At 58.9% G+C, this 24605-nt stretch overlaps 2 protein-coding genes across 15 annotated transcripts in view; both read right to left on the bottom strand.

Annotated features, from left to right (window-relative positions):
- Nucleotides 1–1220: 1220 nt before the first annotated feature.
- ZDHHC18 (zinc finger DHHC-type palmitoyltransferase 18) lies at nt 1221–17019 on the bottom strand. Of its 4 annotated transcripts, none has more exons than XM_066982611.1 (10): nt 16699–17019; nt 14001–14161; nt 10751–10900; nt 9224–9361; nt 8662–8710; nt 8079–8181; nt 6507–6616; nt 5189–5288; nt 2724–2851; nt 1221–1924 (listed from the first exon to the last, which is right to left on the bottom strand). In XM_066982611.1, the coding sequence occupies exons 1-9, from the start codon at nt 16974–16976 to the stop codon at nt 2747–2749; spliced, it is 1194 nt and encodes a 397-aa protein (XP_066838712.1). In that variant the 5' UTR covers nt 16977–17019; the 3' UTR covers nt 1221–1924; nt 2724–2746. The 4 variants fall into 4 exon arrangements, with proteins under 4 accessions (XP_066838712.1, XP_066838713.1, XP_066838714.1 ...); XM_066982612.1 differs by having other exon boundaries at nt 2724–2816; nt 16699–17018; XM_066982613.1 differs by lacking the exon at nt 1221–1924 and adding an exon at nt 1949–2510 and having other exon boundaries at nt 2724–2816; nt 16699–17018.
- A 699-nt stretch (nt 17020–17718) lies between these two features.
- PIGV (phosphatidylinositol glycan anchor biosynthesis class V) overlaps nt 17719–24605 on the bottom strand; it is a 7665-nt gene continuing 778 nt past the window's right edge. For 2 of the 11 annotated variants that reach the window (XM_066982603.1, XM_066982605.1), the window contains exons 2-5: nt 23979–24085; nt 21224–21382; nt 18870–20027; nt 17719–18142 (exon numbers count right to left, since the gene is read on the bottom strand). In XM_066982603.1, the coding sequence (XP_066838704.1) occupies nt 17834–18142; nt 18870–20027; nt 21224–21310 (1554 nt within the window). In that variant the 5' untranslated portion in view covers nt 21311–21382; nt 23979–24085 and the 3' untranslated portion in view covers nt 17719–17833. The other 9 variants (XM_066982608.1, XM_066982600.1, XM_066982604.1 and 6 more) reach the window with 8 other exon arrangements.

Consider the following 24605-nt stretch of genomic DNA (forward strand, 5'->3'; position numbering starts at 1 on the left):
TCTCAGGGCTCGGGGTGTCTCAGGACATGGGTGATGGGAGATGTGGGGTTTGGGGTGCCCGTGCCGTGTGCGGTGCCCAGACAGTGAGCAGTGAGAGCAGAGCAGGCCTCGCTAAGCCACAGGAAGGCTTTTCAGACCGAATGGCCGCACGGAGGCTGTGGTTTCAAAGGAACGCCTTCCTGGGCCTGCCTCATGTCCTAGGGGTGGCAGGTGGGGTGCCCCCCCCAACCACGCTGCCCAGTGAGACCCCAGAGACCCCTTAAACCCCTCAAACAAGCATAAAATCCTCCATAGGAGGGGTGGGAGGCCCAACCCTGGTGGGAGGCCCAGCCCTCTGACCGCCACCTCTTCCCATCACAAAAATGGGTCCCTTTGTGGGGGGCAACTGGGAGGAGACCCCAGGCAGGCCCCCCCCCAGGGCCATAGGAAGCAGCAGTGCGAGCTCTGTGAGGGGGGGGGTCGCTGGCTCGGCCTTGGCTCAGCTGCCTCCTGTCAGCGGCCCCTGCCAAAAGTGCTGAGCCACTGCCAAATTTAGGTTGCAATTAGCTACGAAGAGGCCGCAAAAATATTCTGCTCTACCGGTTTTGTGAAAAGAAGCGGGGTGGGTAAAGGGAAGAGCCCCAGCTTGCTGCGCCCCACTGAGGCAAAGGCTGGGGGTGAGCTCGGCCGCAGCATCACCCCACACAGCACCCACGGGTGCTCCGGACGCGGCAGAGCAGCACCTGAATGCACGCCGACGGGGAGAGAGGGACGAAGAATTAAAGCTCAGCCCCAGGGCACGCTGCCCAGGCCGGTACGTGCCGCCTGCCCCGTGAGCCAGCCATGCCGATGCCGCCGGCGGGCTGGGGCTGGGCGCTGCGGCAGCTCGGCCGCGGCAGGAGGAGGAGGCCGCTGGCGGCCGATCCCGGTGGTGCTGGGAGGGTGCTCAGCGCCCCGCTGCTCCCCGGGCCGCTCCCAGCATTTCAAGGGCTGGGGTGGGTGCGTGGGGTGGGGGGGGACACCGATGAATTTTGCTGGGGGTCGACGCGAGGAAGACAGCAGGGAGAAGGCTGCTTAAAGCTGGGGGAGGCCGGGCCTCGCCTTGAGGCCATCATTGGTACAAGAAGGGAGCTTGGGGAGCTCTTGACCCCGTGGCAGGAACCCGTCCTTGGCTCCCCCACACCACACGGGATAAGCACAAGGCGCAGGGAGCAGCTCCACAGCACAGGCAGACACCGACATATAGGAAATAGGAGAAATTTTATTTCGTTACAAAAGTCAAAGGCATAAATAGGTGGCAAATCCTACCGGGCTCTAAGCTGGGCCTCATAGAGTGTCTCCCAACCCGTGGGGCTCCACGGGGGGACCCTTCCCTTAAATCAGAGCCCCGCTAACACGAACAGTAAGACGGGGAACTTGTGGGGGCAGGGTTTGGGAGGGCAAACGCTGACCATACACCAAATCCCTTCCTATGGGGGGCTTGGAGAAGGGCTGGGGAAAAACCCAGGGGGATCGGATGGGTAACACCAGCGGCTCGGCCCCAACACGAAGCCTGCTCCCCCAAAAACCGGCGTCTCCGAGCGGGGAGCCCCCAGCCCTGCGGGGTAAGGCTGGTTACGGGGAGCCACCGGTGGCCCTGGCTCAGTTGCGTGGGGTTTTCCCCACCCCGGGAGGCAGCAGGAACTCCAGTTATTGCACTCGGGAGGGATGCTGTATGGCTTTCAGCTCGGAAGCCGTGGGAGGGCGGCCCGGGAAGGCTCTTCCTTGCACACGGCCGCTTTCCCCCTTCTCTGGTGGCGGGAGGGAGGAAGGCGCAGCCCTGGAGAGCGGAGGCACAGGCGGTGCTGATGGCTGTCGTCCTCTCAGGAACTGCCCGCGGGGTCTGGGCTTCCCTTGGGGTGCTCCAAGAGAGGCAGAGAGAGGGCTGCTGGCTGCACTCGGCAGGCTGGATGGCCCCAGAGCAGGGGAAGGGAAGGGGAGGAAGAGAAAGAGAGGGTTAGTAGCAGAAATACACCAGGGGAAAGCAGCAGCGGTTTGCCAGGGGTTGCCCAGCGGATGCTGAGGCCAGAAATCCAACCTGCTCCGGGGATGAGACAGCAGCAGGGAGAAAGCCCCGTGCCTGCTGCCACGTCTCAAGCTGTGGGGACAGGAGAGAGGGCAGTGCTGCAGCCCCTGGCACCGGGCAGTCAAAGCCGTGCTAATTCACCACGTGCTTTGAAGGGAACTTACCTCAGCTCCGGGCACGCTGAAGGACAAACGGAGTCACAGGGCGATGCAGGGGAGGGATGGACTGAACCCCAAAGCGCACCAGAGCTGGGGTGAGGGATCTGATCCAGCTCCCAGCCCTCTGCTCACCACAACCACCAGATTTCACCATCAACTGGGGGTTTCCCAGCAGCTCCACCGAGCACAAACCACCACCACGCTCTGTCCAGCAAACCCCGAGCTCCACAGCACCTCTGCTCCGAGGCCGAACTGGTCCAGGGGCACATCATCCTCTGAGCACCACCATGCAGCCCATCTGACTACGTCTGGCAAGGGGAAACCACCCTGCACCCCTTGCCAAGGCTGCAGGAACCCCTCCATGGAAGCCCCGCACGGGTGGGATGTGGTCGGGATTTGGGGCACACGGATGGCAACGCGGCTGGAGGCGATGGGCTCGTGGAGGGAGCTGGCCATGCAGTGGGGATGAGATGGGTCACTTGGGTGGATGGCTGGGCGAGGAGAAGAAAGCACGTTCTTACCAGCTAGCCCTCAGAAAGCAGGGCTAACGTCCCAGGAGGGGGCACATCCCGTCAGGCTGTGCAGGAAATGGCAAAGTCCTGGCAGGCGTCCTCCTGGGGAAGACACCAGAGGTTACGCACCGCAGCGCCTGCGGGTACACAGGGAGGGGGCTGGGTTGGACGGGTCGGAAAAGGACGGGTCGGAAAAGGATGGGTCGGAAAAGGACAGAGATCTCCCAAAGAGCTGGGACAGGAAAAGCCCTTGGCTCCGGCTGCTGCTAAGTGTCCCTCGCGGCCCCATCCCATGGGAGATTTTAGGAGCTTCCAGGCAAGCCCTGTGACTAACGCACCGTCCAACCTGAAGGCTGAGACACCTGCCCTTTGTCTTAAAGGAATAAAATAATAATCCAAGCAATTAACTCTTTAAAAATATAATTTTATTACATCGAGTAACAAAGGAAACCAGTTTAAATAAGAACAGGAAGGAGTTTGGCCCCCAATCCGCACAGCACCACTCGCCCTGTCCCGTCCCCGGGCCTGCTGCTGGAAGGTGGCACCGAGGCTCCCTGCAGGCAGGGACAAGCCCCCTTGGGGCCATCAGGGCAGCAGGAGCAAGGAGGTAACGCTGGCTTTCAGGCTGAAGCACCCAGCCCGAGAGGTGGCACCCAGCCACGGGGAGCCTCCCGCAGCGCTCGGCGAGGGCCACCTGCCGGGATGGGGCAGAAATTCAGCAGCTTCCAGGCTCTGGGCAGGGCCAGCCGGGCTCGCAGCGAGCCAGAGGCTGGTGGTGGAAGCTGGGGGACAGGGGGAGGCTGCGAGGTGGAGGTCAGCAGCCGTGCTGGAGCTGCCCTGCCCTGCGCTCCTGCTGCTGCTCTGGCTCCTCGCAGGGCAGAGGCAGAGCTGGTGGCCACGAGGCGAGCAGGGAGAGCCCCGCAGCGAGCCAGAAAGGCAAGGCAAGGGGAAGAGGCTGCTCTGCCATCCGCTGACACCCCTCGGGGCTGGCTCGGTCACTCACAGTGTGGACAGCACAACCCTGGCTAATTCAGTGGGGACAGGCTGCCCCCCTAAATGTGCTGGTGCCCCTGCCCGAGGCTGAAATTTTTGTGTTTAACTCACAGAAAACCTAACCAGGCAGCTTGACACAAAACACTGCAAGCCTCTGCCCTGGTGCTAACATGCACAACGCTATCTACATCGAATATAAAACGTTCTACATAGAAAAAAATCTACAAATTGTGCAAAATTATCCAGCAGCTTTTAGTAATGCGATTCAAGTATTGCTAACAAGGTCTGCGATTCTCCTCCACGCACGCTCCAGTGTTGGCAACCCGCAGAGCTGGCAGCCCAGCCCGGCTCGCCCACGTCCCTGCGGGCCGAGAGCGATGCTCGTGGATGCGCCGAGGCACAAGGGAATCACTCCTGAGGTGCTGGGGACAGCCCTGCTCTCATCTGCTGGCCAGAAAACCAAACCAAAACCACAACACGAGGTTATCAGAGACCAGCACCCGCCTGCTGCTTCCTCTGTGTAACCACCTGGGGTGGGTTGGACCCTTGGGAACTCACCCACTTTTCTGTAGCCATTAATTCTTTCTGCAGGCAGGCTACAGCCAGGCTTTCCTGGCAAGCTAAGGATCCCGAACCTTACAACTGTAGCCAGCATCTCATGGGGAGAGCTGCAGGATAGTGTGTGCGTCTCCTCTCCCCCACTAAAAGGAGGGCCCTCCTAACTTGTGTCCTTGCTGCAAAACATTGTCCTACTGGAAACATGAGGAGCTTGTCAGCACTCCCCCGGTGACCAGACAGAAAACAGGATCCTCCGGGACCCCTACGCAGCCTCCACGCCTGCTGTGAGCCAGTCTCCCCAGCTGCACGGCCACAAACTACCAAGGCACGGCAGCTGCTGGAAAAGAAAAGCTGGGAGCGGGTCGAGGCGAGAACCCAGCCATTAAGACACACAACAGCCCCTCCGTGTTGGCACAGAGGAGCAAGAGGCGTTTGTGGCAATAGCAGGGACACCAGGGAGCTTCCGCCTCCACCAGCCCAGGGGACGAGGCTCGGCAGCACGGCTCCAAGCGGGAACCCTTCGCCAGTCCCTCCTCCCATCCTCAGCCCCCCTTCACTCCCCGTGCAGGGAACACGGCGATTTCCCGGAGCAAACGCCCCCGGTTTAGAGGTCAGGGGGCTCCCCAGACCCGTTTGCTTCCCAGGTGCCGGGGGGTTCCCTGCTTTCTGCACGAGCCTGAGGGTCCTGCATCAGTCAGGAGTCCGGGCAGGCTACATCACAGTGAAACAATTAAACAAAACCAATAAATAAATAATAATAATAAAAAAAAAGGCAACGTATGGCTCAACTGAGTCTTTGGCAGCTCTGCATCGCAGGGCTGTCCTGCCTGAGGCCGGGGAGATGGGAAGGAGCTGGCCGGAGCGAGGTGCGGGCGCAGCAGGCTCGGGGCTACATCACAGCACCGCTACGGCATGCCTCCTACCATGCTGGTGTCAGGCTTGGCTCCGAAGGAAGGGACTTCGCTCTTCGGGCTGGACGGGGTCCCGACATCTGGCTGGATAAATCCTCTTCTGTCTATCAAACTGGAAAACAAAAGGGAGAGGGCGCAAGGGGAGAGGAGTCAGGCTGGCAGAAACGGAGACCAGATGCACATCAGCTGAATCAAAGCGTTTCTGGACAGTTTCTGCAGACCGCTGCCTCAGCTGGCCGGGGCAGCTAAACCCGCTCTGTCCACAAAATCGAAACCCTGCTGACACGCAGATGCCCCCGTGGCGAAGATGGGAGCTCAGAAGCCACAGAGGGTCAGAACTGGCTGTCCCCGTGGGAAGCAGCGCGCCGGCGGGAGCGGTCGGGATGGATAACGCGGCTGCCTGCCCATTAGACAAACCACAGACTTATCACACAAGCCACCGGACGGCCTTTGGGCAGTGAAAGCTTTGGGACACCACAAACCCAAGTGGGAACCGGCGGAAGGACTTTACAACAGGAAAACAACACGGAGATGTGGAAAGATTTGGAGCAAAACGCTATGCTCCCACAACCTCCCAGCTCCCTGAATCCGCACATTTACCACTGCTGAACGGCAGCGCTGGCATTTTGGCACCTCTGAAGCCAACAAAGAGCAGTGGGCAATGGGGAGAGCAGGGCCAGATACAAAACACACCGACTGGAGCTGCACAACCTTCCCCTGCTGTCAAACTACACAGTGTTAGCACCTCGGGGTTGCTCCACGTAAATCCGCAGCAGGCCCAGTGAGCAAATTCTGCTCAAGGGTGCAGGTCCTCAGCTGCTGCAGCACAGCACGGCTCTGCCCGAGTGCACCCTCTTGTGTCAGAGCAGCAGTAACAATCCCGTGCTGCTCGTGGGACGAAAGGAGAAGCAGCCGCAGGTGCCTGCGCTTCAGGCTGAAAGCCAGCAGTGGTCCTGGTTATCTCACAGGTAAGAGAATTTGGTGGGGTGCTGCTGAGTATTTCAGGTAATCCAAGTTGGTAAAAACCAGGGTGTTCACACTGCCTGGGGCAGATCGCTGCTGGCTGCTTGCAGCAGAGAAAAACGCGCTAAGAAGCACTGCCACCGCCAGCATTTACCATCTGCTGCCGAGCCCTTTGGTGCTGTTCCTCTCCCCTTACTGAATCGCCAGACATCTTAGCTGCAAGCTCCATGAAACAATTACAGGCGGCCCAAACTCATCAAGTTCAAACAGGAGAAGCAACAGCTCTCCTGGGAGTCGGGGTAACCCAAAGCTGTGCTTGCCGAGGCCGCTCTCAGAGCCGGGTGCAGCTCCCGGCGCAGGCTCTCACCTGGGATGGAACGGGCCACACAGCACCGCGCAGCAGTTTGTGAGGATACTTTTATGGCTGTAAGGATTGGCAAACTCTGAGCCCCTCTTATTTGACCAGGACCCTTTGATCTGAAAGAAAAGGACACGTGCAGATTAAGGTAGGGAAGATGCGATAGTAGCTAATTACGCAGCGATGGACTCAGTTAAAACCCTTGCTCACGAGGCGGAAAGTTTGCCTTAGTGCAAACAGCCTCCCTCAATCTGCTTGGACGAGCAGGACAGCTGCAGGAAGGCAGCCGGAGGAGACAGCAGTGTGCTGCTCCTGCCTCTGCCAGGGCTCAGCCCTGCAGCTTGAAGGCTCCGAAGCTGCGTCCTCCCGTGCTGCATGCCAGCTTGGCAGTGTCACTGCCTTCATCGCCAGCTGCCTCCTCCCCTCGTCCTCTCCTAGGCTGAGAGCTTGTTGGAGCAGGGCTCCGGTCCCCCTGTGCTGAGGGCTAAATAAACAGTGAGGAGCTTCCCGGGGCATTCTGTAAAAGGAAAAAATGATCTCCTGATCTCCTCCTGATCTCCTGCGTCCCCACCCCGAGCAGCTGTCACTGCGACTCTTGATTTCGAAACTCCAGGCGCATCAAGCGGAGGCACACGAGTGGGCAGATGCTATACCTGGCCTCGGGCCCCTGGCTGCAGCGACCCATTTACCAGCACGTTTCCTCCTTTTGCTTTTACTTCCCCTCCCCAGCTGCAGCACAAGCCTGGCACCGTGGGCAGCGTGGCCCGAGGAGCAGCGGCCACGTGCTGTGGACGTGGTGCCCTTGGTGCTGGGTACCTCCGTCAGCTTCACAGCCCTGTGCAGCCCTGCCAATAACTCTAAATTACAGAAAGGGGGAGAGGGAAGGGGAAAATAAAAGAAAAAAAAAGAAAAGGGGGGGATGCAAACGTGCCGTCTGCAGTGCTGGAAGCTTCCAGCCAGGATTACAGGTGCTTCTAGCCAGGAGGGTGAATTCTGGTTCCTTCCGAGGCTCAGACAGATCCTGCTTTTCTGTACAATCTGCCCCGCTCGGGGCCCTCACCCGGCCCTTCGAGTCTGCACGCACCCCGGTCTTTAAGGTAAATCTCATCAGAAGACGTCTGCACATCATTTGCTTGCTAGACACGAGGAACTGACAGAGACAAAGGGACTTGCCCAGGGTCTCGCGGGACGCCTGTGGTTAGGCAGGATGCTGAATTAAGATCACCCGTGTCCCAGGCTGACACCCAGATCTCTGGGGCCAGCTTTCCTTTTTTAACCTCGGGACTCCTCATTTTGAGCAAGGCCGCACACGGACTGGAAAAAACTCACACGTGACCCTTCTAACGTTGCAGCTCGTTACCTCCAGGCCTGACACGAGCGACACGTGCTGGCCTCCCACCATGATCCCCTGCTGCTGCGCCCTGGGCGGGGGCTTTTTGCTTTGCAGGGGATTTTCACAGGCACCAAGACGCTGAGCCGAGGAGTCCCTGGGAACCTCACCTCTGCTGAGAAAGTAGCAGGGCTGGCAGCCCCGCCTGCACGCAGCTTTTGGGGTGAAAGGCCAAGCTTTTAGGTACTCACGTCTTCGTTCGTCGTCAGGTTGGAGGCGACTAAGTAAGTGTGAAAACCTGAGAGGCCCAAAATAGACCAGACTGAGAAGAAACAAATGACCAGCTCCAGCACGGTGAAACAGGAGTCAAGGAAGACTCAGGCCACAAAACCATCCCACGCGGAGATGCAGGGGCTGTGTCGGGAGGCACTCACAGTGAAGCCCACGCCGACTGGGCCACAAAAGTATCCCAGCCACCTCCCCACTCCCAATGCCCTTCTGCAGGCGTCCACCAAGGGACAACCTTCTCCAGCCATTCCCCTTCCCACATAACCTGGCAAACTGGGAAACCAGTTTGTTACTGGCCTTCGTCCCTGGCAGTGAGGTGGAACCAGAGGTGTCCACAGGCTGCGAGCGGAGAGGGGCCTGCCTGCCCCAACCAGGCCAGGGCACTAAATGAAGTTGTGGGGCAACTTAATTTAGTTAAAAAATTATTAAAAAAAAAAAAACAAAACAAAAAACAGGGCACCCCCATGAAGTTACCCCATTAGTAACTGCCCTCCTCCGTTACACAATTAGTGTTTGCTCGGCAGCCCGATGGCATCGGAAGGATATCTCGCGGGTGTTGTCTTCAGGGTGGTGAGGAAGCCATCCCTCTGCGAGCCTGCAAAGCAAAAGGTGCTGAGGAACCAGGCCCCATCGGGCAGCCTCGCATCTCCTCCGCATCCCCAGCCAACGCTTCGCTCCCCAGCACGCAGCCGCCCCCCCGCGGGCCAGGCGGATCTGCCCGGCTGCCTGCAGAGCATCTGCAGCCTGTAACTTTGCAGAAATAGCAGCGAGCAGACAGCCCCGGGAGATTTAGGGCTGGCAGGTGAGGCACTTTCCCCGCGGGGCTCAGGGCAGGTGCGCACAAAGCCCAGCGCTGCCCCAGCACCGCACCAAACTCGTTTGCTCTGGAGGGGACAACCCCGCCGGCGGCTCTCGAGGATTCCCCACAGCGAGGAGCAGGGTGGATCTGGGGCTCCCTGCAACGTGAAACCTGATTTATTCAAGCCACCTGCACTGAGAATCAGGGCTTAAACCGAGAGAAGCCAGACCCTTCCCATGCTCGTCCTACATGAACAGGAGGCCTCGAGGTGCTTTGTGCCCAGAGCGAGGCTGCTGCCTCGGTACTTACGCAGAGTGAGGTGGGTGACGACACAGGCGAAGATGAAGGCTGTCAGGAAGGAGAGGGAGAGGATGAAGGCGTAGAAGTAGCGGTAGTTGCGCTTCCCCACGCAGTTGCCCACCCAGGGGCAGTGGTGATCGAACCTCTCTGAAAGAGAGGAACGGGGTGAGGGCTCCTGCCGGCTCCCACTCGCTGCTCAAACTCCGAAAACCGGGGGCCGCAAACTGAGCTGCCACCCACTGCAGCACAACCAGCAGCTCTCTGCAGCACTGCATTAGCAACAAGTTTCAGCAGCACTGCAGCCTGCTGATACGCCCTTTTTTAAAAATTTTGATCGTTAAAGGCCAAACTTCTCCTCTCCCCAAACCCTGCGTGAATGCAAGCCTCGTGACTGCTAACATCTCCCATTACTAAAACTGAAATTGAGCAGGGACACGCGGCAGGTTTTCCAGTACCGGCAGCACTGGGTGTGTACACGCGGCCTCGCTGCTCCCTCTCTGCACGTCTGCTCCCCCCGCCTTCGTCGGAGCAGAAAATATATTTCAAAGTTATGAAGATAGGCCTCTAAAACCACAGAAACTGCCTGGGAACTCGGGGCAGGTGCAGTATATCTGGAAACACTCCCACCCTGTAATGAAAGGGCTGTGCTTCAGACCAACAGCACCGCCGTAACCCTCCTGGGGGGGGACACCAACGCAAACAAAACTCAGCACAAATCTGGCGCACGCCCGTTCTTCCCCACGGCTCCTCTCCAAGCCCTGTCCCAGCCGTGGCTGCTTTCCAGGCAGCGCGAGCAGGACCCGACCACCCACAGCCATCCCCAGACACCAAGCGCCGGGCAGCTCCCAGTTTTAACCCTCTTTCAGTTTAAAACCACTCCCCCTTGTCCTATCATTATCTACACGAGCAAAGAGTCCCTCTCCATCCTTTTTATAAGACCCCTTTAAGCGTTGAAAGGCTGCAACGAGGTCTCCACGGAGCCTTCTCTTTTCCAGGCTGAACGCTGCTCCTGCAGAGGGTGCTGGGGTCTTCCAGCTCCCCTACATGTGCCTGGGGCCGTCGGAGGCTTTTCTCGTCTTCGTTCAACCCCTCCTGCCCCACCACAAGCTGAGGAACGTGGAGTAAGGACAGGGCTGAGCTAAACCAGAACCTGCAGAGGTGCCTCCACTGTCCTGGTGACCCTGAGGCCAGAGACAACCAGGAGCCTGCAGCAAACCTCGTGTTTGGTGGGGCCTTACCGATATCTCACAGCACAGTGCCCTCCGAAACAGGGAAAGCAGAGAGCGAGCACTGGGTGTGCTGCCCCCGAGGCACCAAAGTGGCACACTCGCTGTCTTGCTTTGCAATCCTTTATGGAGAGCGCAAGCAATCTGCTCCGGAACACAGAATCCTAGAACCATGAGGGTCGGAAAAGCCCTCTAGGATCATCTGGTCTGACCACCACCCTACCACCGACGTCACCCACTGAACCATGTCCCCAGGCACCACGTCCAGCCTCTCCTCCAACACCAGCACGTTCCCGCTCCCTGCACTCACCGACGCAGTTGTCGCAGACGCTGCAGTGCGAGGTGCGCGGCGGGCGGAACATCTTGCAGGTGTAGCAGTACTTGAGCTTCACCACGTACTTGTTGATGACCACCTCCATCGTGCGGGCGGGCGGGCGGTAGGTAGAGGTGCCCATGCTGTCTGCAAGGGCGAGAAGGAGCAGTCAGGGCAGGGCAGGTGAAACCCAACCGACCCAATGACCCCGCGTCGCTGCGAGCTGCCTCCGGGCGGAGAAAGGCATTATTAGCGCACGATTTTAACGCCAAAGCTGGGAGGCAGCTCAGCCACGCGATTTGTTGCGGAGTTGGCAGCCAAGAAATCCAGTCGGCTCTTCACGGCATTCTTTATGTCCTTTCCCTGTCGACGGGGTGCCAAGAGGAAGGAATCTCTGCCCAGCGCTCCGAGAACATAAAGCAACTTACAAACAGCGAGCACAAAGGCAGCAGTGTTAGCGTGCCCGACTCCAGCCCATCTCCGGGTGCCGAACGGATCACGACGCGAGGAGGCAGCGGGCCCTGTTCACACGGCTGAGGTCCGTCCCTGCTGTAAGAGCAGCAGCCAAGGTTCAGAAAGCAGCGGGGGGACCTCTGCAGAAGCATCCCGCGGGAGCCAGCCTCGTCTCCATCAGGGAGCAGGAGGGCAGCAGGCAGGTCTCAAGCGCTCCAGGCAGATTGCATTGCAATCGTGGCGGCGCGCGAGGATTCCTCCTCCTCGAGGTGGGGACGGAGGATTTTTAGACGCTGCGTTTCACCTGTGTGCGCCGGCGCGCGGTTATTCATTCGGAGCTGGCGGCTGGAAGCCTCTCACCTGCTCAGCAAAAGCGTGAGCTGCAAAGCCTCTGTGCCTCGTCTGCAGTTTGGGGGTTAGTGGTTTATTTAAGTCGCTCTTGAAAGAGCACCTTTCCGACCCCGAGGAAGTCTTTGAAAACAGAGATGTACCAGCGAGCGAGTTAAGAGGAAAATAAATGGATTATGTTAGCAGGAACAGCTGGCACACCAGGCAGCATCTGCAGCCAGATTCCTGCTGTAGGCTCTTATAAATAGAAGCACAGATAACCGCTCCGAGGAGATTTTAAAACCAGTTTTTTAGGCAAGTGCAGAACGATTGCCTTGCAACTGTTTTCCGTAGGGCAGGCTGCAATTGCCCCACGTCGGTGTTGATGAGGCATTTGTCACTAAGCCTAACACCAACACGGTCCCAACCCTGGATGCGTGCGCCCTCCTGGCCAGAGCGAACACGGCGTGAGAGCAGCTTTCAGACGGGACAAACACAAGCACACTGTTAGAAACCACATAAATATAAATATTTACATAAATATATCAATATAAAGAAACCCCGAGGTACAGCTGGCTCAATGGCAGTCATAACCTTAAAAACCATTCTCCCTAAACGAATTATCCTGAGGACTCAGCACCAGCATTTTGCAGAGGGATGTACAGAGCCAGATCCCTCCAAGTTCAGACAACGTTCAAACCAACAAACGTGCTGCTGCTCTGGCACTCTGGCTCTAGCCTTTATTTGGGGAAAAAGAGGAGCAGATCGGCTCCCCAGCTTCGTCAGCAGCAAGCCGCCACGTCTGCCCCGAGGAGCAGCCTCTGCCGGGAGGCACCAACAGGGGCTGGGCAGCTAACGCAGGGCGCTGAGCCGAGCCTTTTTCTCGGAGCACATTCCCCCGTTGCTGGGCATCCCTCGGGGAGGATGGGACTTGCAAGGATTTTCAGAGAAGAGGAGGCCAAACGAAAACCCATAAAATCAGGGCACAGGAAAGGTCGCTAACTATTTTTTTTTGTCATGCACAAACGCACCAATTTCTCTGCGTTGGTCAGAACGACACAAAGCTATGGAGGAGGAAAGAAGCAGCCAGGCTGCCCTGGAACACGGCACCAACGTGCACACAAACAGAGCAGGGCATGGCTGTAGGGAGAAGCGAGGACGTGGGGGCCAACCGCAGCTTGCGGCCTCTTCCTCCTCACACGGCTGAGGCTTCTCAGCTCAGCCCTCAGCACCCTTAAGCCGAGATTTGCCGTGGTTTACCAGAAGCAGCTCCGAAATCCACTAAAACCAGCAGGAGTCTCCGCGAGGGACGGTCCCGCTTGGGGTTAGCACGTAGGTGAAGGGCTCGATTCCTTCTCACGTCGGCCTTCAAACCTGTGCTGCAGATACAGAGCTCGGGCTGCAAACCCACAGCCCCTTTCCTTCACCCCAAGCGTGGATTTCACCCGTGGAGCCAATGCTGCTCTCTGCTCTCCTGCTGCGCAGGGGCTCGGGCACAGCCCCTGCACCTTCCCTGCGCCGAGCATAGCGAGAAGCTGCGGCTCAGCGCTCGGGCAGGCAAATTCCCCGCGGGCTGGGCGACCACACCACCAGCCAGCGTGAGCGAGGCAGCGACAACAGGCAAAATAAGACTGCCCGCTCAGCACAGACCACCCTGATGTTGGATTAAACAGGCTGTGGAACCGCTCTCAGTGCGGAAAGGATCTTTTTCCTGGCACCAGTTTAGCTCAACTGCGATTGTCCCATGAAAATAGAGGAGATTTTTATTTCTGTCAGGTTTTTAGAAAGGTTTCTTTGACCCAGGAACACCGCTCAGGAGATCCTGTCTGTTACCTACCGGCCCGAGGAAAATTCTCCCTTCAAGTCCCAGATGATGTGGGGATGAGCACAAGTGCTTTTTATCTTCCAAGCACGCCTCTCGTTTCAGCAGCTTTATAATGCTGCTTGGTTCAGCCTCAGCAGCTTCCCGTCTTGTCAGGGTCTCTGCATGAAGCCGCATTAGAGAAGGGCGGCGGGGGAAATCGGGGTGGCCAAGAACCGGCTCTTACAAGAGAGGGAAAGTAAATCGAGTTTTGTAGCCAGTTCCTTGCGAATCCCAGCCTAGATCCAAACTGCTCAGATTATGAGAACTCGGTCTGCGTCCAGGAGCGTGGCAGCCTGCCTCTGAATGGGAACTTTGTGCTCCCCCGGCTGCTGGCACACAGACCCCGACAGCACCGGCGGGCAGGGCACTGGTGCCACGAGCTCTGCCTCGTCCCAGCCCTCTGCGGGGCCGCTGCCAAATCCAGCGTGGTCCTGGGAACAGCTACAGGCACCCATCCCCTGCACGGGGCTTCGCCTAGCTATGGGACTGAACAGAAAGGAAAACCACCTCTGCTCCTCTGCAGAGAGGAGACTCGCCGAGCCTGAAACGTGCACACACGGGCGTGAGCCAAAGGAAAGGCAGGAGAGGGAAGAGAAGGCTCACCGATCCGCTTTTCCAGGTCTGCAGCCTCACTGGGGGTGGCTCTGGGCAGGATACCTGGGTCCCTGAAGCTTGTCTGGAGCAGGCAGCTGATGACAAAGAAGAATAGGACGGCTGCAATGATGGGGATGGCCAGGGTCAGGTGGCTGGCAAGGAAGGGACAGCTGTGAAAAGAGAGAAAAAAGCACCGTTACCAACCATCCCTACAGAACTGGCCATCAGCTATCATGCTACACGCTATGAATTATCATGGGGGGGGGGGACTGAAGCGCTGCTGCTTTGCAGAGACCCCTGGAAAGGCAAGAGCCAGCCCTGAGAGCACCCTGCAGCTCTGGAGCTGCACTGGGAGGACCGGGTCTTGGACACAAAGCACGAGCTCCTCTACGCAACCTCGGTGCCCTTCTGAAGCCCCAGATTCATACTGCAAAAACCTGCAGAAACCAAAGTCCGGTCACCTTCTACATGGCAGCAGCAACGACAACACACGGAGAAACACCCGGAATTAATCAGGGATCAAAATCAGCGCAAATGTGGTCCTGCTGCATCCGAAGCTGAGGGACCTCGGCTTCGATTCAGCACAGCTTTGCTGCCTCGGGACGATTCGCGTGCCTTCGTGCCGCGCCAGACGCCTGACCCGCACACATCAGCGCCGCAGGTGCTGCGACCTGCCGGCACCGAAGCGGCCGATGCCCACTCCGGCACCCAGGGACCAGCGTTATCAAAAGCCGGGCGGCTCCATCACCCCCAGCACGACCACGAGGACTCGAGGGACGCGGCTCCTTACGTAACGCGGGGCTGGAGCCCCCCTCCCGCTCTGCAAAGGGATTTGCTATTCTGAGCACTGGTAAGCACCGGCACCGGGCACAGCGCGGCGAGCTGCCTGAGCCCCGCGGCAGCGCTAAGTCCTGGTGACACAGCGAGGCAGCGAAGGGATTAAGTAACTTTTGTCTCAGCTCAGCTGTCCAGGACAAAGCAGACATCGAGCTACAAAATCCCCTCGGCCTGAGAGCAGCGCTGCTGCCGAGCCCCTCCGCCCTCTCCCTGGTGGAGGGACAGAAAGGGCTCCGAAATCAGAGAGACGAGCGTCCTTGCCATCCGTTTTTGGGTGGATCTCTGGAGTCCTCTTTCCTCCTTCAGGCAGCAAGAAATTACGTAAAAATGTCAACTATAGACACAGTTACTGGCTTTTTTTATGCATCTAGCAAAGCGTAACTGATGCAACAGAAGCACACCCCTACAGAAACAACGTGGAAAGCCCCGGGACATCTTTAACCGAGAAACAGTGACTAGGCAAGACGGGAGGAGGGAGCAGATGTCCTCTGCTTGGCCCCGCACAAAGCAGTTACTGTGCTGGTGCTGCTCGTTAGCTTCAGACCGAGCTGGGAAAGCTGTCGGAGAGGCACGGACGCCACCGAGAGAGGAGCATTCGTGCAGGGATGCGTTGCTGCCCGGAGCCTGGCTGGCTTCTCAGCACCTCTCATCCGACCAAAAGCCTTCGTCCGCCCGGCTGCAGCGTTGCTCAGAGGCTCGGAGGGATAACCCTGGGACCCCGAGGCAGGCGCGATCCCCTGCTTGGTGCAGCAGTGGGAAGAACAAGCCCCGTGTGAGAAGCACGGGGCTGGGACAGCGGAGCCCCGAGTGCTGGGTGCTCCTTCCCCGGCTCCTCCCGGGCACCGCAGGGTGCTCCCGGCTCTCCCTGCCCGCGGGGCGCAGGAACCCGGAGCCGCAGGGCTGCAGTCCCAAAGGACAGCAGGGCCGGCTTCCCAAACGGAGAGCGGAGGGGGCAGAGGCTGCTCCCTCTCCCCCAGACACAGCGAGGGCAGACCCTCGGGGTGAGACCCCCGGCACACCGCTCCTGCTGCCCCTCCGTACCACATCCACCCTACAAACTCCTGGCAGCGATTCCAGATGGATTTCTGCCCTCCTTAGGCTCGGAGGGGAGGGATGGCTGGACGCCGGGAGGGCACCCCGCTGCTGTGAGCGGATTCCCCTCTTTGGGGCGCAGCTCCTAAACCAGCCCCCAAGGTGCGGGGCTGCCCCTGCCCACCCCTCCTGAGCAGGGGGGGTCTTTGGGGACCAGGGGTGACCCTGAGCACCTGGGGGCAGGACGTGGGGACCCAGAGGCTCCCAGTTAGAGCGGGGCTGGGGGCTCAGCAGCAGGCGGGACGGCTCTGGGTGAGGCAGTGGGGGGTGCCCGGAGGGACAGGGGGACAAGGAGGAGAGGGAGACAAGGGGGGATAGGGAAACGAGGGGGGGCAGGGAGATAGGGAAATTGGGGGGGGGCAGTGGGACAAGGGCGATAGGGAAATAGGGAAATGGGAGGACAGGGGGACAATGGGATATAGGGAAACGGGGAGATGGACAGGGGGATAAGGGGAATGGGGGGACAGGGGACTAGGGGAGATGGGGGACAAGGGGGATATGGAAATGGGAATACAGGGCGATATGGGGGATATGGAAATGGGGGGACAGGATGACAAGGGGGACAGGAATGGGGGAGATGGGTGATGGAGGGACAAGGGGGATGGGGGGGCAAGGAATGGGGGAACGAGGGAGACGGGGGGATGGGGGGACGGGGAAACGGGACAGGAGGGAAGGGGACAGGAGGGGGGGGGGACAGGGGCACACCGCAGGGCACGGAGCCCCCCCCCGGGCCCCATCCCCGCAGCCCCGCGGGGCGGGTTACGCGTCCGGGACTCACTCGAAGGCGAAGAAGAGGCCGCTGGTGGCCAGGATGAGGCCGAGCGTGAGGACGAAGACGCCGCTGTGCCGCGCCAGCATCAGGCGGCCGCCGCAGTAGAAGCGGTTGCGGCCGGGGAACACCTCCCATTTCCGCCGGGGCCGCCGGGCCGGGCCGGGCCCTTCGGAGGAGGCTGAGGAGGAGGCGGCGGCGGCGGGGACGGCGGGAGGGGGAGGCTCGGGGCCGGGGCCGGGCCCGGGGGCGGCGGGCGGGATGTGCCGGTAGCCGCGCTCCTGCATGGCGCCGCCCGCAGCGCCCGGCCCGCTGCCGAGCCCCGCGCAGCCCCGCGGCCCGGCCCCGCCCCGCGGACGTGTCGGCCCCGCCCCCCGCCGGAGCCCCGCCCCCCGCGGGGGTCTCGCCCCGCCCCCCCACCCCCGTCCCCTCGCTGCGCCCCCTGGCGGCAGCGCCGAGGCAGCGGGGGGGGGGGGCGGCGGCACCGGGGGCTCCTGGATTCCCCCCCGCGTCCCTCCGAGCCCCCAGATCACGGAATCCTAGAAAAGTAGGGGTGGAAGAGACAGGCCCCAGGTCCTTCGGAGCCTTGAATCCCGGAGGCATGAGGGTTAGGAAAGGCCTCCAGGCTCACCTGGTCCAACCGCCCCCCTACCACCACCATCACCCGCTAACCATGTCCCCAGGCACCACGTCCAACCTCTCCTTGAACACCCCCAGGGACGGTGACTCCACCACCTCCCTGGGCAACCCGTCCCAACGCCTGACCGCTCTTTCTGAGAAGAAATGTCTCCTCATTTCCAGCCTGAGCCTCCCCTGGCACAACCTGAGGCCGTTCCCTCTGGTCCTGTCCCTGGTTACCTGTGAGAAGAGGCCGACCCCAGCTCCCCACACCTCCCTTTCAGGCAGCTGCAGAGAGCAACGAGCTCTGCCCTGAGCCTCCCCTTCCCCAGACCAAACCACCCCAGATCCCTCAGTTGATGCCCTGGATCCCCGAGGACCACGGGAAGCACAGCTCAGTCACCAAGCAGCAACCAAGCAGCAGCACCACACTGCATTTTTTTTATTTTTTTTAAATACAAAAAGTGAGTTTCTATGCCGACCGCCCCCTCTGCAGCCTGTGCAGACACGGAGCCACAGCCGCTGCCTACGTCCAAGGCAAGAAGTTGCAGTGCAGAGCCAGCCCCAGCAGCCAGTAGGCCAGGAAATAGCCCAGGACGCACTTGCTGCGGGGGGTCGCGAGGGGGTAGCTCCGCAGCAGCCTGAGCAGGGGGTTTGCCGCAGCCCCCGTCCCGCAGGAGCCGGGCGACGCACCCAGCGCCAACCCCATGGGGGGAGGCACCGCGCTTTGCCCGGCAGCGCCTTCAGTCCAGAGCCAGCGCTCGTGTTCTTGCAGCAGGTGGGCCGAGAACCAGTAGAGGACGGGACTGGAGGAGCCGAGGAACCTGGTCAGCACCTGGAAGAGACAGAGAGAATCCCGTAAGCCGTGGGGCTGGCCCCAAGCAACCCCGACCGCGAGCGATGGAAGGCGTGATCCATCTGCCTCCAACAGGCTGCTGATAAAGGGGAAGAAATACAGCCCCGGGCTGCGGTGCTGGAATTTATTGCACTCGCAACAAAACAACTCGACTGCAGGCTGCTTTATTTATTAAAATGTTCTTGTGAGCGGCCAAGCGGTCGCCGGGTTTTGGACAAACACGGGGACTGCCACCGAAATCTTTGTCACAGCCGCGCTCGGGAACTGTGACAGCAGCTGCAGAGGAGATCCAAGTCTCACTCCTCAATTAATTTTCCTGTGAAAACCCCTGCACTGAGTGCTGCTAAAAAGACCTTGAAGCACTTCTGAAGGGCTGGCCCAGGCTCCGGGTCCTCTCGCTGCCACCCGCTGGACTCAGCCCAGCAGGACGGTGACCCGGCTCCTGGGCGAGCGGCAAGTCAGATGCCAGCCACCAGCAGCCGGTCCCTCTGATCAGTCCCGGTATCCTCGCACACCGAGCACCCGGAAACCCTTTGGGAACTCCCCAGCAGGTGCCGGATGGCTTTGGAAGCAGCTCCAAAATGGGAGAGGGAAAGCTTTTGTTTTGCAGCTGCAACACCACTGAGCTGGGACTGCCACCAACCGCCCTCAGCCACCGCCCCACGCTCCCTGTAAGAAATCGCTTGCGTTGCTACGAAGGCCCTACCTGCACGTGCATGCAGAAGAATCCAAAGAGCAGCAGGGCCGTGGCGTGCACCACGTACACAAAGACAGCGGGGCAGCAAAATCCAGCTCTTGGTTTACCCTCTTGTTCATCCTTTCTTCTCTCTAGACCGAGAGTCAGGCAGTGCCGAGGGTTTGCAACGACGTAGGTCCCGGCAGCCCAGAAGCCCAGAAACGTGACAGGCAAAGCAAGCAAGAAATTTGGTACCTGCCTGAGCTCAAAATACCTTAGAAAGCCTACGTTCCAGTAAACATCTTGAATATAGGAATAGACCACAGGGAACCGCTGGGAGCACCACGTGGGTTTAACCCCGCTCATGGCTGCCAGATGATAGCCCTTGTCCAGAGCCAGCTGCTGCAGCGGCTTGGGGACATCCAGCTCCAGGCCGGTGCCAGGGCCACAAAACCTCACGTAGGCGTAATACTGGAATAAAACAAAAGGCAGGCAAATCCCGGCACACGTCACAACCGCTGAAGACGCCACGCTAAGGAGCTGCCTCCATAAAGGAGAGAGCGTCCTTCCCGGTCCTGAGCCCACCTGGAACCGGAGGGCGAAGCACTTAGCGCAGGAGTAGAGGAAGAAGCCGGCATTGACCAGCCCGTTGGCGCGCACGCCAGAGGCGAGGGAGAAGAGCAGGGCGCTGAGCCAGCTCTGCCCCTTCTCCAGTCGCCACATGGCGCCGAACGCCAGGCAGGCGAACATGCTCTCCGAGTAAGCAGCTGCCATGAACACGTTGGCAGGGCTGATACAAAAGAGAAGGGCAGCGAGGAAGGCCGCCCTGCGGCACCGCAGCACGCCACAGCCCAGCTCGTACAGGGCAGCGGCGGCCAGCACGGAGAAGAGCGAGTTGAGAAGGACGGCCGAGAGCAGCAGGCGGCTCCGCAAACGCAGCAGCGGCTGCAGGGGCCACAGAGCCCCCTCGGCCACGGCACGCAGGCTGAGGGGGTAGAGAGGGAAGAAGGCGCAGTTGTGTTCGTACAGGTAGCCCCGCTCGGCGATGAAGAGGAAGTGCTCGGCGTCCCAGCGCGCCAGGCCTCCCAGCAGCCGCTCCGCCAGCACGTCCCACGCGCCGGGCTCGGGCAGCCGAGGCGGGGAGAAGGCATCCGCAGCGTGGTCCGGGATCAGGAGGTCGAACACGGCCTGGAAGGAGGAGAAGAGAGGGCTGGAGTCCGGCAGAGAGCCTCGTGGATCCTGCTGAAAGCACCGAGCTGGAGGAGGAATTTGGAGTTTCAAGGAGACGAGAGCAGCACAAAAGACAGGCTAACGGGCTTTCCAGCAGGGGTGCCTGTAAGACTGCGAAAAAGTACAGACTGTTTTGGGGCATTTACAGCTGAATTGAGTAAAACTGAAAATATCCAGCAAGAATCCCTGTGGAATTGGATAAGGAAAGGCTCAGTGCCATGCTCGGGCATATCTAGCTGCAGGTGCTCACACCAGCTGCCTCTGCAGCACTGGCAAGCCTCCTTTGCTACTGAATTTGGCGTTCCTGTCCCAGCTGATGTGCAAGGAAGAGGAGACAGAACTCAAGAAAAGATTTTCCCAGAGGAAACTGATGCGGAGGACAAATGAAAACGTGTTTCTGAAAAGAACAGCTCCCCCAAATGCAAGTTCTGCAGTTTACTACGTGGAGACTGGGATGAGTCCTTGGCAAAGGATTCAGCATCGGCAGAGAAAAGAGAAAGGGCCACACTAAACAAATCGGGACTAACGGTCCTACAAAGGCGATGTTTTACAATGAAGCACACAGCTGGACCAAGCGGGCCTCTGGCATTTGCAGTACAGAGTCTGTCATCGCTGCCGATGGCCCCGCTCAGCCCACACAGCGGTGACTGGGCTGCCACCATCTGCTGGCCGCTGGCCCGCTCCCGGGGACGTTTCCCAGGCTGGTTTTGCTTCGCAAGGGCCGTGGCTACAGCTGGGCTCCGCTGGCTGCCTCGGCGCACACACAGCTAGGACGGAGCAGACCAAGAGCAACTGAGCCACCCCACACTCAGAGGAGGATGTCTCTGAAGCGAGACTTGGGAGGAACGTGCAGGAGGAGATCACTGTTCCTGTTCTGCGGATAAACAGAGCCACCAGCCCCTCGTGCTGCCAAACCCGCCTCTTGCAACAGCAGCATGAAAACACGGTAAGTTAGCAGGAAACGTTTGTAATTTTACTTAACAGCAACCTGCCTCCCTGGATGCAGCTGGCCTCCTGCTTCTCCACGTGGGAAGGTGATTTCCCAGCCCCGCAGGAGCAGCCAGCTCGTGGCGCACCAGGTGGTGCCAGGGAGAGAAGCCTCTGAGCAGCGAACAACAGACACTGCAGCACCTTCGGTTCAGGATCAGACTTGCCTGCAGCAGAAGCGTCAGGGCTCTGCAGCACACTGCAGACCGCACGACCTCTCGGAGGTAGGGATCCTGTCTGTTCACCAGCTCCATTCCAAGCTTGAAAGCTGCCTCAGTAGCTCCCTGATGCCAAGGAAGTTCTCCCTCTGGTTTTGGAAACCTGAACTGATAAACAGAGAGCAGAGAGACAAAAAGTTATTTCTGGCTTCAGCCGTGCTTGTAAATTATGCACCTTTATTTACTATCAGGTATTTCAAAGGGCTGCGACTCTCTGTGAACAAGAAAGTCACGTATAAAGAGCTCACGGATCTGAGAGATGACAGAAGGCTTCTTTGATACTGTTCCTAAAAATAAAATTAAAAAAAAATATCCCTGACTTCTCAACCTTGGCTAGGATGCAGAGGAAGAGAGGCTGTAACGTGTTCCCTCAGCGCACTTCTGACCAGGCCAGTGTAAATACCTGAAGCAGCCTCGTTGGCCTCCTCACCGCCTGCCTCAGCAGAACCACCAGCGGCTCCAGCCACAGCTCAGCCAAGCATCTACGCACACATCCTAGTTCCAACGTGTTCAATGGGATTTAAACCTTTTTTGGACTGGAGACAGAACGAGAACGTGGACTCGGAGCGTAACATCCGTGCGAGCACTTTGCCAGCGGGCTCCTAGTCGGTCAGGCGCTGCCAGGCACGCTCGGCTCTCGCCTGCTCCCTGCCCAGAGCTTGCTCCTGGGAATCAGAAATCTGCGTTATTGCGGGCTGCCTTCACTGCACGGCCCTACAAGCTCCTTCGGGGCACGCTGAAGAAGAGGCAGGCTTCCCCCACCGCTTCCCTCCATCGCAGGCAGCGTCTTCACGACGTGACACTTGCGTAACGCCACCCTCTCCACCTGCAATCTCCCAACGTTTTGGCAGGGGTCCTGCTCTCCAGAGCGAGGGCATCTGCCTGTCAAGCAAGCTGCATATGCCGAGGTGGCTCTCTTCCATCTCTTCCCTGAAAACCTTACCTGCAAGATTTAAAACACTTTGCAGAGTCTCGCCGCTTTCTTTTCTGTACGTTCTGGATTGACATTCTGGGACCAGCTCTGAAAACTGCTGGCCCGGAGCCACAAAGGCAGGCAGTATCTGTTATGCAGCTTTTTAAGATAACACATTTCTTCCGTTGGTTCCCCAGCCACCAACTGCTTTTCAGTTTGAGAAACAGAAGACCCGCAGCTCTCTCTGGGCTCCAACGACACCACATCCTGCACCATTTCCCACCTGCCATCTTTCTAATCCAGCGCGCGACAGGACGTAAAGATCCCCAGAACGATCACCTGATGATCCAACAACGCTCTGAGGTTTTCCTATTCCCATTTTAATGACAGAAAAAACCGGCAGGTTAAAAGCTGCATGCGGGAGCAGAAAGCAAGGCACTAGCAAAGCCAAAAAAAAAAAAAAAAAAACAAGACCCGAGTGCACTCATTTATAGCTCCAGTCCTGAACCACAGGGTTATGCTTCCTATTTTGCCACATACAAAAGTTTTGGTTTTGCTCATATTCTCCTCTTGCTCCAGAGCATTCACAGCTACAGACAAAGCAGCTAGTGGGAGGCACGTTCTCCTGAATCACGAAGCTGCAATGTTATTTTAAGAGAGGGGATACTTCAGCCCAGCTGTAAATTCTATTAAAGCGCATTCACAGCTGCAAATCCTATTAAAGCAGAGAGGCAAAAATTGTCCAAGCACTTTAAATATACATATTTTTTAAAAGCAGAGAGAAAACCTAGCATGAATGTGCCAAGAAGGCTCAAAGCAAACAGCTTTAAAAAGCCTGCTCCTGTCACGATGCAGCACACCTTGTAACAGAAAGCAACGACATCTACAAAAAGCTGCAGCCCACAAGCACCATTCTGGGAGAGAACAGTGTCAGAGCTGGCATGCCTCTGCCCCAAAAAGCGCCGCTTAAAAGAGCACCTGCACGAACAGAAAAAAAGAGACACCAAAAGGCAGAAGCGGGTTAAAAACATTTCAGTAGGAAAAGATGCAGCCTTCGTTAAGGACGCGTTTCTCTCCACGTTCTGCGCTCCCACCCGGCTCTTTGCTCTCAGATGCGACTCCCGTTTTGCTCGCTCTGGAAACTATGCTAAAAAAAGGACGCGAACGCGAACGCATTAGACACTGGGTAAATTATCGCGTGCACGAAAATAAGAGCTCGGCAAGGCCTGTACAAATGCAGTGGAGACCGGTTACCACCCGGTGGCAGCAGGCACTCGCTACAAAGGCATTTCCTCCCTCCGCACAGCACGGCCATCGGTTCCTGGAGAGGTTACGGGGTTCCTCGGCCGAAACCTATTCCTCTGCATCCCAGGAACGCCGAGCAGAAGTTTGGGCACCTCTCGGTGCTCCTCTCACTTGCCGTCAGGTTCAAGAGATGCTCCAGGTGTATTTAAAAAGTTGTTTTAACCAATATTCAGAGGGGGGAAAGACTGCTTTCCGTAACCCCTGATTTTTTAGGCCTGTTTCCGCAAGCTAGGTTGTCCTACGGGCCGCTACAGCCCCGTAGGGTCGCTACAGCCTCTCTTGCTCTGATACTGGTGCCTGCGGCCCCAGCACGGCTCACGCTGGATCTGAACGCAAAATGGTGTAAGAAACGGGCACGTTCCTACCCGCTGGGCCCTTTGTGACAGCTCAGGTGTTTGCACGCCGTCTACGCTGGCTCAGAAGGTACCCGGACCTCCCGGCGTGAGCCGACAGAGCCAACGCCGCCGCTGCCAGGCGTTTATTTACCTTGGGTCTGAGCACGCCGTGACGAAGCGAGCGTGAGAACGTGCCCGGGTCGCTTCCCTGTTTCTACGCCTGCAACTTGCTGCCCTACGCACTGGAAGGATAAAATCCTGCAAAGGATAAAGTCCTGCGATAAAATCCTGCTCCGTGCACGCTGACTGGGGGGCTGCGCTCGCCAGGTCTGAGGGCCCCAATCCTCGCCTGGGGTTTGACCTGGGGGGGAGAGCAGAGCTGTTCCCCCTCGCTCGGGACACGGCCTGCAGCTCGAGGAGGCTCCAGCGGCGGCCGGAGCACCAAATAAGCGCCCGGCTGGCACAAAAACCACCGCCGTGTTCGTGAGGGGGTCACCACACGGCGCTGCACGGCCCGGCCAGCGCCCCGAGCCAACCCCAGGGGCACGGCCTCGTGGCCCTCCCCTGCCTCTTTTACTCATAAGGCCTCTCGAGGGCCGGCCCCAGCGTTCGGCTGGGAAACCAGCAGCGAATTCAGCCTAAAAACGGAGCAAAACTCGGCTTTTTTCTGGCCCAAATCAGGAGCAAACGCCTCGCTGGAGGTTCCCAGGACACGAAGGCGAGCTCGTGCCCGGCCCCCCGGCCCCTTCACCCGGCTTGGGGGTTCGGGAGGCCCTCC

This window comes from Anser cygnoides, chromosome 24, assembly GCF_040182565.1.
Source record: "Anser cygnoides isolate HZ-2024a breed goose chromosome 24, Taihu_goose_T2T_genome, whole genome shotgun sequence".
In the NCBI taxonomy this organism is placed as follows: Eukaryota; Metazoa; Chordata; class Aves; order Anseriformes; family Anatidae; genus Anser; species Anser cygnoides.